This window comes from Podarcis raffonei, chromosome 11 (assembly GCF_027172205.1).
Source record: "Podarcis raffonei isolate rPodRaf1 chromosome 11, rPodRaf1.pri, whole genome shotgun sequence".
Lineage (NCBI taxonomy): Eukaryota > Metazoa > Chordata > Lepidosauria > Squamata > Lacertidae > Podarcis > Podarcis raffonei.
Genome location: NC_070612.1, coordinates 34,893,441 through 34,907,585, shown reverse-complemented (window position 1 = coordinate 34,907,585; position 14,145 = coordinate 34,893,441). Strand labels below are relative to the sequence as shown.

Below are 14,145 nucleotides of genomic sequence, written 5' to 3'. Positions count from 1 at the left end.
TGCAGCCTCGCCTCGCCCAGCCCGCCATCCCCGGCCCGCCTGCTCGCGTGCCCGGCGCTGCGCTACCGCAGTGGGCAGGGACGGGGCGGAGACCTCTTGCTCGCTGGCTCGCTCGCCCGAGCACGTCCCGCTCAGGCGCCTCCGTCCCCGCCTACTCCCCGGGCTCCGCCCCAGCTCCGCGCTCGGCTCGCCGCGCAAGAGGCGCTGCAGGCGGCCCGGCAGGTCGCGGCTGCTGCGATGTCGGCGCTGGAGTGGTTCGCCCACAAGTCCCTGGGCGGAGGCATCTACTGGATCCAGGAGCGCTTCTACGAGTCGGGCAACAGGGCCAACATCTGGCTGGTGCGCGGCTCGCAGCGGGACGTGGTGATCGACACCGGCCTGGGGCTGCGCAGCCTCCCCGACTACCTGCGCTTGGCCGGGCTGCTGGGCGCCGAGGGCGACGAGAAGGCGCTGCTCCCTCCCGAGGGCGCCGCCGGGCGGCCCAGGCCGCTGCTGGCCGTGGCCACCCATGTGCACTTCGACCACGCCGGCGGGCTGCACCAGTTCGACGAGGTGGCCGTGCACAGCGCCGAGGCCCGAGCGCTGCGCCGCGGCGACAACTACGAGACCGTCACTTGGCTCTCGGACAGCGAGGTCGTGCGCCAGCCCAGCCCGGGCTGGAGCGCCCGCCAGTTCCGCGTGCGGCCCGTGCAGCCCACGCTCGTCTTGCAGGAGGGTGAGTAAAGGAGCACGGCGGGCGGCGATCGGCTGCCCAACGCCCGCCCGGGGCAACGCCTCTTTGGAAGGACGGAGCTGGGCTCTACGACGTCGGGGTGGACAAAAAAGGAAAAGAAAGAAAGAGCACCTCTGGCCATGCACAGAGGGACTTTCCCTCACACCTCCAGGGAACCGTCTGGGACTTGCGGGACTGCAGGCGAGCCGGGCGGGCAGGTTTGAATTGTAGCAGCCTGACTGGGGCCTCGCCTCGGGTGTGCCAGCAGAATGGCACGGATTCCCCTCAACTTAGTTAGAAAGTTTTCCATTATTTTGCAACGAAGGCAGTTGGAGTGGCAAATGTCTATGTGGTATGAATTGCCCCAAGTGCCTCCACCTCTCGTGTATAGTTAGCAAATGTGCTTGTGTAGGTCACGAATATTAACATTGTCCCTTGCGTTCTATATGTAATTATATTGCTCATGTTACTATAGGTGCTTCATAAATACTCAGAGCTGGCTGTGGATGTGTGTTTGGGGTCTGTTACGTAGATTGACAGGCGGGGCGTCGGCTCCAGTATGCAAGAGAATGTGTAAAGGGAAGGTTTTTTTTTTAAATGCCCTGGTCCTATGTATACAGAGAGAGCAGAATCAGGGCTGTTCCTTCTTTGACTTCACCTCTCGGGATGTGTAAAAGGGCAGTTCTGACCTTCGAGAACTGAGATATCTGGTTTAAGGTAGGCAACTGCATAGCTTCTCTTGATGGGCTTTGAGATGCCTTAGGAAAGAAAACGTGTAGCAGGGGTATGGAACTGCTGTTAGGATGGAGAAAGGAGTTGGAAAGGGAGTGTTTTTTGTTTTACATGGATTTTGTATCAGTAGACACTTTTTCAAATGCTTGATAAAATAGAAGCAAAAGGCTGTAGCCCACCCTTTTCCCTTTTATAGGGAGGGAAAGAGTGAGAACTAAGGATCTTATAATCCTGTTCTTCATTTTGTGCCCCCCCTCGCTCTGTGTGTGTAATGTGGGGTGTGGTATCTTCTCCTTTAAGGTTTGAGCACCCATATATGCAGGAGTTCGTGGGCATCTGGCAAAATCCACGCATGTGGATATATTTTAAAGGGCAAACCAGCATGAATATGCACTGTGTCTGTGAATGAGAGAGTATGGGTGGAGACGTTTCAAGTAGCTCCTGAAAAATACGTAGGAGGTGGTCTTAGGCATTTGTAGATGTTTTTCCTATCCATAATGAGTTTTGAAAAAACAAATCCCCAGTAGCAGATGCAAGCTTAGCCAGCAGATAGACGTAGCAATAAGAATCTACACTGGAGGTTATCACTTTGGGCAGATGTGTGGAACTAAGCCACAGCCTTAGTTTATTGCATGCTTTCTCTCAGCGGGTATACATCAGTCCATGTACAATTCTATTTTTATATAAAATTTTATATTATATATACATATAATCAGATAATGCAGATAATCAGAACTCTACAATTCTATGATTCCTTTTAAGCTCTACCCCAAAGTAACATTCTCTGATAATAATATAACAGTCCTGTGCATCTTTACTCAGAAGTAAGTCCTACAGTACTTAGTAGGGCTTGTTTACTAATAAGCATGCTGAGGATTGCAGTCCAAGTCATTGTGATATACAATTTCATATCTTAACTACAATTCAATTATGTTCTTGTCTCTAGCTGTCCTATTAAGTTAGGTTGGTTTCCCCTCTCAAATGTACATGTTATATAACAGGGATGGGGAAGCCTTGTGACACAAGGCAAAGCAGATCTCCTTTCCATCTGTGTGTTTTCAAACCCCGCCCCTATCGCCCCTATTATTTTAGACTGGCTTGGGGTAGGAAAATCTCAGGCCCAGCAGCTGAATGTGGCTCTTCAGGACATATCAAGTCCTTTGACCTGGCTGGACCACATCCCTGAAGTGTCATAATGCTGTTTGCTTGGAGGGATGGAGGATGCAGAGATGTTTGAGGGGGCTGTAGAAAACACTGTTTTTTTAACAGCTGGAGTACAGCCTACTGTGCAAAGCAGTCTACGGTTGTAACAATTGTTTTTCTCAAAATTTATCTTCTGTACCATGAAAATAAATAAAAACAGGAAAAAATGTCCCCCCTGTTGCTCTGCCTGCTTTTACCTCCAGCCCCAACTACCAGCGTTACCCATGGGGGAGTGTGGCAATTGGCTTGAAAAAACGGTTTCCCATCCAGGCTCTTTGCTTGTTTTTAAAGCCAAATCTGAAGCAAAAGCACAGAGCTTTGGCTTGTGTGCGGACACCAAAACGAAGAGTTGAGGGCCCCTCTGCCCCTCCCCTCCTCTGTTAAACAAGCATTGGGTGAAGACAGCACAAGAACAAAGAGTGTTACTTGGCTTCCAGTCTCCTCACAAATTTTATATAGAAATTTATGAAGCTGCCTTGCTGTAGTTTGGGCTGTTGGGACACCTAGCTCAGTATTATCACAGTTGCTGTGTTTGCACATAATACTAAGGCATGGTTTGTTCAGCAAACCACAGGTTGTCTCACAGATAAACAAAAAACCCACAGTTTCCTCCCACACCAAATTATGGTTTGTTTGTTGCCAGAAAACAATGGTTCGTCTGCATAGTAAGGGCAGGGAACTAATGGTCCACAGGCCATATTTGGCCCACCTTGCCTCCCTATTTGGCCAGTGAGGCTGTTATTGCCATACCACACCCAACTGCTCCACACCTGACATCATATGTGACATCAGGTGTGGGACATGTAGAGACATGGCCTGTCTTCCCCATAACTATCATGGTGACTATTCCCTCCCCCCTTGTAGGCCAAGTTTGACAACTAGGCAGGGTGACCCACCTATTGATCAGCTGATATTATGACATCTGATGATTGATAGGTGGGTTGTACTGACCACCTATAAGAATTGGCTCATGGGCTGGAGAGAAGATAAAGATCTGACCTACTGGGCTTAAAAAGGGTACTCATCCCTGGCTTGGTGCTGTGTATGAACGATGGGTCTTTCCCAGCCCTTCCTGGAGCAATTGAACATGAGGTCTTTTGCATGCAAAGGATGTGCTGCACTATTGCCGTACAGCCATTTCCCCCAAAGGTGAGGCTGGGATGCCGGGAATAAATAAGGTATCTGTGCCTGCCTTAAGTTATATTTAATTGTGTATTTGCAGTGTTCAAATGTACGTATTACCGTGTCCATGCTTAGTAAGTTCTCAGTAACAGTATATCTACGGTGCATGTGGGCATCTAGGTGTATCCAGTGTCACATTAACGGTTCTGCTAACCATTCTTGCCAATTAAATATAAAATGCAAAGTGTTTGGGAGAACATTAAAGGAAGCTATTGGTTATCGGTTGTAACATTTCATTATTGATTCCTGATTTGTCTTCAGGGTCCTTAAGAAGGGGTGACTAAAAGAAACAAATATATTATTTTCTGATCTAGCTGGATGAAATTGGATTCTGAGTATACTGTTCTCTCATGGGGAGGTGACGTTTCGGAGGTGATAAGCCTGCCAGTTTGCCTCTTTGCTTACAGGAAAAACACAGCTAAGGTCCAAGAAGACCATTTGATTAAGATGTCAGAGTGAGATATGAGATCATAATCCCATGCACTCACATTTCCAGATGGAGCACACAGTTTCTGTTAGTGTCAGATCCCGGAAAACTTCTCTGAAATATATTTCCTGGGATCACAAGTTCAGTATGCAATCATCATATCACATTATTTGAAGTAAACGTTACTGAAATAGTGAATGATGTTATTGTTGCTAGCTCTCACACAGAAAGGCTTACTACAGTAAAAACTCACAGTGGCCTGTTTTACACATACGATCCCAGATTTATAAACCCATGTATTATAAAGTTAGAAACAGGCATGTTCTTTCCTTGCTGTTCCTATCATCAGCCCAGAGATCCAGGTTAGTTTTAGAACAGAGTTCCCTGATGTATTTGAAACAGGAAACTTTGGCTTAATGTTGGCTGACTAACCACGATATTAAACAAGAACCAGGTCAGGTCCCAGCTTAATATCCTGGTTAACTGATATTATCCCAAACTCCCCCATTTTGGACACAGTGGGGAAATCTGGAATACACCAAAGATCTCTAGACTAAATAAATCTAGTTTGTAAGGAAGGGAAGAGCAAGGAATAAGTGCATGGTTCCAGATACAGTGCCTGTAGGTTTGCAGCCTTTGTTTAGACAAAAAGATGTCTTCTTCTGAGATGACTTGAGAACAAATAGCTACTGAAAATATTCTGAAATTAATTTCAAGCAACTAAAAGTATTACTGTATCAGAAGTTAAAGTGTTTGTTTATATATTTAAAAAGGACATGGTTACTACGAGATTTCCTGTCAGCAATTTTGATTGCCTAGATTTGCAAAATTAAACAGATTTGAAATCTAATGGGATTTATGAAATGTAGCAAGCAAGCTTTATGCACTTTATCCCTTAACTCCTTATCCTCTGGTTCATCCCATTTCAATTATCATCGATACTATGAAAAGAGAAGAATATAAATAATTCTAATGTGCTTATTACCAAGAAAATCCAGCCAGTGATACCAGCCTGTAAAAATTCACTATAGTGATAAACATTTCAGAATAATCTAAAAAGTTTTTTAAAAAAAATACTGGCAAAAACAAGTGTTGCCATATGGCCTGGTTATTTGGGATTTGCCCAGATTCTGGGCATGCCATCCAGTGTTTGGGGCCATTAGGTTGGTGCAGCCGATTCCCACCATTTCCCCTGATCTGTAGATAAGACAAAAGTTCAGGCACTATTCTGCTGAATTGCTTGATGAGAACTCACTTGAACCTTCTGTTGCTCTAGCCAGAGACAAGTTTCAGCTTTGATAGTGTTCCACTTTGTCTCCCTTCCATGTATGACCAAGGAGAAAAATACACGTACGTATACACGTCCACCTACCCCATTGGAATAATGACAGCTGGGAATGGAAGCCTCTCCCAGTGTCAGTATTCTGATATTTGTCTTTTGGTTGTATTGGAGATAGTATTTTTTAACCTTTTTTTAAAAAAAATCCAAGAGTCCCTGAAGATGCTTTTAAGAAAATGAAACATCTGGAAATTTGAGTTTGGCCCTTCGCTGTTATGACTAAAGACCACTGGCAGACCTGCCTTAAACCCCCTAAGCTTGTGGCCATTGCAGCATCATGTGAATTCTTTTAAGTGGTGATTGCACACTGTTTCCCAGTAAACATAGTTAAATAATAACAACTTCTATTATTTTGACAAAATTAGCAGCTGTGTTTGCTCTTTTCACACTTTTATAAAACTCTGCTATCATCTCCCCCCTTTCTGTGACAAAAATGTCATTCACCACCCCACCCTGCGATTATTTCAAATGCCCCTTTTGTACCTCCAGCTCAGCAGGGTCCTTTCTGAGAGGCAACATTTTTCATATGGGCAATCCTGTTATGAGATGATACTACTAGTTCTTTCATTTTCCAGTCTCATTCCTAAAGCTGAATTTGACTTTTTTACTGCTGCAGTACACTGAGCTGACATTTTCAGTGACATTTCTTTCATGAACACAAGACCACTTTGGGGTGTTTGCAGCCAATTCAGGTTCTATCTGCATAAATATGAAGGTTAGATTAAAAAAACACCCCCAAAATGAACTTATTTGCACTGAATTTCACCTATTAATTAGCATGCATAATGCACATTAGTGCATTCAGATGAGAAACTCAGATGATACGGTAATATAATTTCATGCCAAAAAATCATTTGAGAACTTTGCTGTGAATGTGTCTTTGTTCATGTGCAAAATTTATTAGGGGATATTTTTATTTATTGTATTTCATTTTAAAATCACCCTTCATCTAACAGCATCCCAAAGCAGTTTACAGTGGTACCTCGCAAGACGAATGCCTCGGAAGACGAAAAACTCGCAAGACGAAAGAGTTTTTCGTTTTTTGAGTTGCTTCGCAAGACGATTTTCCCTATGGCCTTGCTTCGCAAGACGAAAACGTCTTGCGAGTTTGTTTCCTTTTTCTTAAAACCGCTTGAAGACGAAAAGACTCGCAAGACGAAAAGACTCGCGGAACGAATTAATTTCGTCTTGCGAGGCACCACTGTACAAGCATTTCTACATTAAAAACAATTTAAAAATTCATACTACAAATTTGAACCCATAATTAAAATACCATTGAAAATATTTTACAGCGGGCAATCGACATAACCGCTAAGCTTAATGGGTCAGTTTCTTCCAAAGGCCTGGGGGAAGAGGTACATTTTTAACCGGCACTAGAATGTTAGGTAACATCAGTCCCAACCATGTCTTTGAGGGGAGGGGATTCCATAGAGGGAGCACCACCACAGAGAAGGCACTGTCTTGCGTCACCATTCCAGGGGCCTTACTTAGCAGTGGGACATCCAGCAGCACCTTCCCTGCAGCTCTTAGTAGTAGTAGTAGTAATAATAATAATAATAATAATAATAATAATAATAATAAATTTTATTTATACCCTGCCCTCCCCAGCGAAGACCGGGCTCAGGGCAGCTAACAACCAATATAAAAACAAGTTGATTGAAATACAACTTAAAAAACAAGATTAAAATAAAAATTAAAAACATTAAAATGCTAAAACATTAGTATATGGGCGGACTAGCATAGGGTGTATAGCTTGGCTGATATAGGGAGTGGTGCTGGACCAATAGGCAAGGTGTTCATGCATTGTTTGACTTCCTATTAACTTCTAACGCTGAGGTTTGTCAGAGAGCTCAACCTTTGTAATGGAAGTAAATTTGGTGTTATGTTTCTTGCGATTCTGCTTCAAAGTCCGATTCCTCCCCCCCACATTATTTTGTTCTTTGTTTGTAGGGGATGTGATCCACCTTGGTGATAGACAGCTCACTGTCATGCATATGCCTGGCCATTCAAGAGGAAGCATTTGCTTACATGACAGAGAACGGAAGATATTGTTCAGTGGGGATGTTGTATATGACGGATCAATGATTGACTGGCTTCCCTACAGCAGGATAAATGACTACGTTACATCCTGCCAGCGACTGATAGACTTAGTGAATAGAGGTCTTGTAGAGAAAGTCCTTCCGGGGCATTTTAACACATTTGGAGCTGAACAGCTCTATCGTTTGGCTTCCAACTACATTTCTAACGCTGGTGTGTGCCACAAAGTTTCTACATGTGCAGTCAGATCGATTGCAAGCCTAGCACTCCGGGCCACAAATTCCAGAACAACTTCATAGTATAACTTGTTTAATAATAGTATTATTATTGTAAAACCCAATGGCATATGTAAGTTTATTTAAAGGAAAAGCTGGCTGATAAGCCATAAAGATTCTTATTTTTATCTACTTAATTTCTACTTTAAAAAAATACCAATATAAACTAGTAGCTGTGCCAAAGCTACTCATTTTCCTTCTATTTTTTCAAGGCAGGTTTGCACATACGTTGAGTACTGTTTGACAGATGTTCTAAATTTGTTGTTTTGTATTTTGAAACATATATATGCTAAATGAAAAGTTTTGCACCCGTGTCAAACTTTATTGATGACATCTTGAGTTAGGGTAGGGATATGTGTTGAAAGTAGATTTTAAATGGTTGAAAATTATTATAAGCTGTAGTGGGGGTAGGTTGGTCTTATAACATTCCACTGTCTCATTACATGCACTAAGATAAAAGTATCAATAATTTCATTTTTATTGTATGGGGTGAATTTAACCTGAAGTTATTACCAAATGTTAATATAAAGCACTGCACCCTAAGTTGTTACTTTTCTTGAATTAAGTGTGTTGCATTTGACTATTGTTTCTAAAATGAAATGTAAGTGAATATTTCAAGTATATTGCTTGCTCTTTAAATGTGACTAATGGTGTATGTATGAGTACGTAACTGTTAAAAGATTCCGTCGGATAATTTTAAATATAATGCACACACCCGTGATCATCCTTGGTTTCTTCTGTATAGCAGCTGTAGAAACACTTGTGTGTTGCAAATTGTTTTATGGACTGTAGAGAATAAATTGGGTCTCAGGAGAGAGTAAATTGAAATTTTGGGGGAGATAGCTGCCAAAAAGCTACAGCTCTTGAGTCATATGTGGTTCTTTTCACATTACAGGTGTAGTTACGATTTCAAGTAGTAGCTTTGCAACCTACAAATGTCATTCTTCTTCTTTTGTTTCTTTTTCCATTTTCCGTAATGTTTACTTTCAAGCAACTTGACAAAAATTCCTTGTCTGTTGTTTGTACTTTTCCAGTATAAAAATCCTGTGCAGCCCTCTGGGGTGTTACCAATTTATTGTGCGAAGACAGGTTTTTATCTTGTAACTATGACACTGAAATGAAATCGATAGTTTGAGATATATTAGGAAGGATATTAACAGTGGCCCTTGTCTTGTGAGAACAGTGAACAGCTTTGGGTTGTGGCTGTCACACAAAATTAATTTTTATCCTTTTGCAACTTTATTGCATCATATTTCCCATACATCAAAGAGTACTGCACATACAGAGCTTGACCCCAGTGTAATCAGCACTTTAGCCCTCAAGGGTGGATAGGTGGATGTAGTTAATTCTTTAAATGTTAACAGTGCCTATTTCCTGTTGTAGACTAAAGCACAACAGTAAACAGGAAGATCAGACTTGCTGGTGAATGACCACTTAGAAATGAGGTTAGCAATTTCTTTTAGCCCTTATCTTGTTTGAAGCTTTCACCAAACTAATGGAGAAAGATATAATGTTTCAGACTGCTTCACTTTGGCTATTGGCTTTGGAAATACCATTTATTAACAGCCAAAGCCACTAATTTGATACCTTTTAATGCTAGGGAGAAAAGGCACCCATGAGCTTGCAACTTTACAAGATATTAATCTAAAAATTAGCAAATACAAAACTCATCAGGTTGAAGGCTAGTGCAGATATAATGGAGAGGCCCTCTTGACTGTGGTCAAGCAATTAGGAATGGGTTGCCGGATCATTCACTCCTACTTGTAGTGGTGCCAACTCCAGTCCCCACCAAACTTTTGCTGTGGGTGCCTGGCCACCACCCACTGCCAGTCGCCACCTTACCTTTGGTGCTCCAGTGCTGTGGGGTGGTGACATCATGTCACACCCTGACATCACGGTGTTGTGGTGTGCGTGCTGGCCATCCACAGTCTGGGGCCCAAGTTGATGCTGCCGCCTACCCATTTCCTTCTCAAGTGAATTCCCTCCTGTTTTAACTGCTGCTAAGTATTGTGTCAACGGCAATATTTAAGCACAGTTAAGGCTAACCTGGTTCCTACTTCAATTTGCAGCCAACTTGAGACTGGTACCTTGTTCATTTTGTAGAAATGTGCACCTTTTGGAATCAACTGCTACAAAATCATTCTGTTCTACTGGAATACTGCTGAGGTGCTAGTGATTTTGAGGCTTTAATGGTGATGTTTTTCCCAAAGTTAAAGCAAACTGCCTAAAGCCTCTATTCCTTCTTTCCTACCCACCTTCTCAGTGTCTTGAAAGTTCTTTTCCAAACGCCTTACTGTGAGTGGCACATACTAGACAGCTCACTGTGGGAAGAATTTAGCTAAGGAATACTGTGATTGCCAAAGGTTAGACTACTCTTAAGAACTGATCTGCGTTTCTGCTCTTGGAACAGTTGTGTTGGTACATTTTTGTTCTATAAGATGGGACATTTCTGTTCTATTTCAGTGCTCACAAAGCCAGATTATCTTCTGAAGTCTTAAGTAGTTCTCGGGAAATGTAGTCAAATAGGAATCAGGCTGTGAAACTCTCCCCAAGCATGTGTTTACTCAAAAGCAAGTTCCACTCAGTTCATTGAGTCTTTATTCTTCGTAAGCCTGAGTCAGAGCTTTAACTTAGAACAGAGGTGGCTAACCTGTGGCCCTCCATATATTGCTGAACTACAACTTCCATCATCCCTAATTATTGGCCAAGCTGAATGAGGCTGCTGGGAGCTGGAGTTTAACGTCATCTGGGGGACCACAGGCTAGTCTTCGCTGACTTAGAAGTAAGTTGCACTTGGCTTTGGTTAGTAAAGTACAACCTTAGAGTGAAAATATATAATCCTATCTTTTGTCTTAATTATTTTTATATTCTAAGACCTTGTGTATTTCTGAATGAGTTTATTGAAAGACCTTTATCATTAATTATTGTAATGCCTTTAAAAACAACAAAATATATGTGTTCACTTTAAATATTACAGAGTATGATACATTTACTATTGCTTTATTTGTAAACATTCTCTTGACATCCCCTCTGGATTCAGTATTTACAAAGGCTTAAAATGCAATTCTGTTCAACAATGTTCTTGGGGTTAAGGCAATGATATGTTGTTGATTCAACTGTTTTTACTTAAGCAAGTCATGGATTGTGCTGTAAAATGCAATTTAAAAGCATTTTAAAAAGTTGTAATGCATTGTTCTGTCTACTGATGAAACTTTACTAATGTGCCACTGTTTTCAAGGGGAAATTGTATATTATTTTATCATAGATATTGATAATAAAAGAATTATGACACAAAACAGCTCTCCAGTGATCATTTCCATTTCCTCTTTAACTCAACCAAAGGAGAAAGTTACATATGTGTTGCTTTTGAGAGATGGAATGGATGATGCCAAATGGTAGTCGTGTGAGAGCCAGGCCATAACAGCTGCCATCACTCTGAAATATGTTTTTGTGTGGGGTGGGGTGGGGTGGGCTTTTGAAAGTTGAAAGGGTTCCTTGCGGAAATGCCCAAATCCTTTTGTGAAAATGAGAACATTGACCATAATTTCTTGGGATTATTTTGGAGCATAAAACCATTACATCCTACATCTTGCTCTAATGCCGCAGAAAATGCTTTCATTGTGTTTATTATAGCTGATTCAGCTAACTGAACATAAGAGATCACCCATGCTAACTGAGATTGAGGACTCATGTTCCTAGGCACTATGCTATTTACACCACTTATGAACACATCTCCCTTTGCATCTGGATTCCTTCTGGTTATCTTCTGTTGTGCTTTTTCTGTGTTCTTTGTAGATAACTGTTTAAATAAGCCTGGTTGCTCACCCATGTAAGAGCATAATGCAAAAGGAATAAAAAAGTTTGTGCCTAGAGTAAATTGTAGGAGAAGAGAGGTTCACAAACAAATGCTAAGTGAAAAACACAAGCTCAACACGTTCACACTTCTCATAAAAAGGGATAAAGGGAGAGGTGAAAGGTGTTTTCAGAGTTTAGGAAGTTACAAGTTGCTTGAGGTTTGCAGTAGTTTACAAGACAATACAGCTTATGTATTATGTATGTACAACGGGGGTGGCGCTGTGGTCTAAACCACAGAGCCTAGGGCTTGCTGATCCCCCCAACAGGGTGAGCTCCCGTTGCTGCTCCTGCCAACCTAGCAGTTCAAAAGCACGTCAAAGTGCAAGTAGATAAATAGGTACTGCTCCGGCAGGAAGGTAAACGGCATTTCCATGCGCTGCTCTGGTTCGCCAGAAGCGGCTTAGTCATGCTGGCCACATGACCCAGAAACTGTCTGAGGACAAACGCGGGTTCCGGGGCCTATAGAGCGAGATGAGTGCTGCAATCCCAGAGTCGTCTGCAACTGGACTTAACGGTCAGGGATCCCTTTACCTTTACCTTACAGCTTATGTCTGAAAATGTAATGGGCTGGAGCTAGTTAGAATTTTTGTTTTTCCTTTCACACAGAAACCAAATAATCTCTTGGAGAAAAAAATGTGAGTAAATAGAACAAAGTTTTATTCAGATATTAAGATTCTCTTGTCCTTTCAAATATATACTGAACAATTACTTTTTTAAAAGAGATGCCATCTGCTGGTTTAGTTCTATATATACAAATATGATATGACTCAGTTCAAAATACAATTCTTCCGTGAATAGCCTTCAGATATTGTAACAGATGAGCTTAACTTTTTTAAAAAAAACTACATTGAGGCAAGAAATGAAAATAATACAAGCTGCAATTTCAAACAGTGTGTAAGCTCAGAACTAAGTTCTGAGAAAAGAGATGCTGAGGAGGAAGGATTGCATTAGACTGTAAAAAGTAATCTTTGTGTTTTTTTCTCTGGTAGGTCCCTTAAGGCTCTGAGAGAAGGAGTTGCCAGTTCTGACCTGGGACTTCTACTCTTAGAGTACCTCAGATGTCATCTAGTCCAACCCCTGCCAGTGTAGTAATTGCACTGCTGCAGCAACTCTGCTTAAAAATCTCTATCAGAGAATCTATCACTTTCCAGGGGAGCCTGTTCTAATGCCTGTCAGCTCATACCACCAGGAAGCTCTTCCTAATGTTCAATTGAAACTCTGTTCCTTGTAAATTGAACATGTTGATTTGGGTCCTACTCTCTTGGAGTAACAAAGCAAAATTGACCCATCATCACTGTGACAGCCTCCCAATAGTTGAAGACTGCCAAACATATTGGCTCTGAACGTCCCCTTCTCCAGGATAAACATACCCATCTCCCTCATCATTATTCACACAGGAATGGAGGTCCGAGCCCTTACCATCTCTTCACGTTGTAGTTTGTCAGTAGCCACCTTCAGTTGTGTCCAGAACCGGACATCGTATGCCAGGTGAGGCCGGACCAAAGCAGAATAGAGCTGTACATACCATTACTACTTGCATCTTGGACATTATACTTGATGCTTGATGGGGTCTTTCTGTCGCCAAATTAGGAAGAAATGGGGTAAACTAGGCTGAAAGCTTGTGACTTACCGAAATACACTCCGTGGGCTTCAGGTATCCAAATCCAAAATCATGGCTAGTCCAGGTCTAAAGCCCTTGCATCACAGTGGCTTGTTTTTCATCTTCAGAGACCTCCAAACAATTGCAAAGTAAGCATGCATTGATGTAGCAAATTCATGCTGTCAGTTTCCCCCCCCCTCTCATGTGTTCACCAGGTATCAGTCAAGAGCATACGGCCAGGTACTGGATGTAATGAAGAGACATATACTATGTCCAGTAGCTATTGATGGCTTCAGTTTTCATGCATTTGTCAAATCCTGGTGATGTGATGCCCATAACTATTACCTTGTGATAGCCAATTCCATAGTACAGTACAGTACAGCAATGACTTGTGTGAAGACATACTCGAGTGTAAAGAGCTCCCTACTCGTAGAAAGGAGGAGGGTGTGTGTATTAATGTCAAGAAGGCTATTCTGAACGGTGCTCCCGTGTGCTTTGATTTTCTGTGAGCAGAGCCTTCTCTATGTGAGGCCATTCAAATACGCGACCTCCAGAGCATGAAGTTTTCATTACTAAATTCTGTCCTTTGTATAAAATGCCCTTGACTGACAGGTTCGGATTTGTCCCTCCTAAAACGACGACTTTATTGCTTTCGTATTCATATCCTAGGGAGGATGCGCTACAAGGCTGCAGCCAATGAGACTCTGGGACGGGCGGGCTCTTATTACGTCAACAATCAGCGCGGCGACAATTTGCCCTGAGCCGCGACGTTCCCTCTCCCCG

The 14,145-nt window shown here is 42.4% G+C and overlaps 1 protein-coding gene and 1 long non-coding RNA gene across 2 annotated transcripts; one reads left to right on the top strand and one right to left on the bottom strand.

Moving 5' to 3' along the window:
• Positions 1 to 196: 196 nt before the first annotated feature.
• On the top strand, positions 197 to 11,203 carry MBLAC2 (metallo-beta-lactamase domain containing 2). The gene is made up of 2 exons (XM_053409133.1): positions 197 to 715; positions 7,546 to 11,203. Exons 1-2 carry the CDS (start codon positions 238 to 240, stop codon positions 7,929 to 7,931), a joined length of 864 nt encoding a protein of 287 aa, XP_053265108.1. The 5' UTR covers positions 197 to 237; the 3' UTR covers positions 7,932 to 11,203.
• LOC128423699 (uncharacterized) lies at positions 8,917 to 14,086 on the bottom strand. Its single transcript, XR_008332818.1, has 2 exons — positions 13,393 to 14,086; positions 8,917 to 9,019 (listed from the first exon to the last, which is right to left on the bottom strand). It is a non-coding gene; the product is annotated as an uncharacterized LOC128423699 (long non-coding RNA).
• Positions 14,087 to 14,145: the final 59 nt, after the last annotated feature.

Bases quoted from the DNA above. Each gene is read 5' to 3' on its own strand.
- MBLAC2 (XM_053409133.1), top strand. From the start codon at position 238: ATGTCGGCGCTGGAGTGGTTCGCCCACAAGTCCCTGGGCGGAGGCATC. The intron at 716-7,545 runs GTGAGTAAAGGA...CTTTGTTTGTAG, and splicing joins CACGCTCGTCTTGCAGGAGG to GGGATGTGATCCACCTTGGT.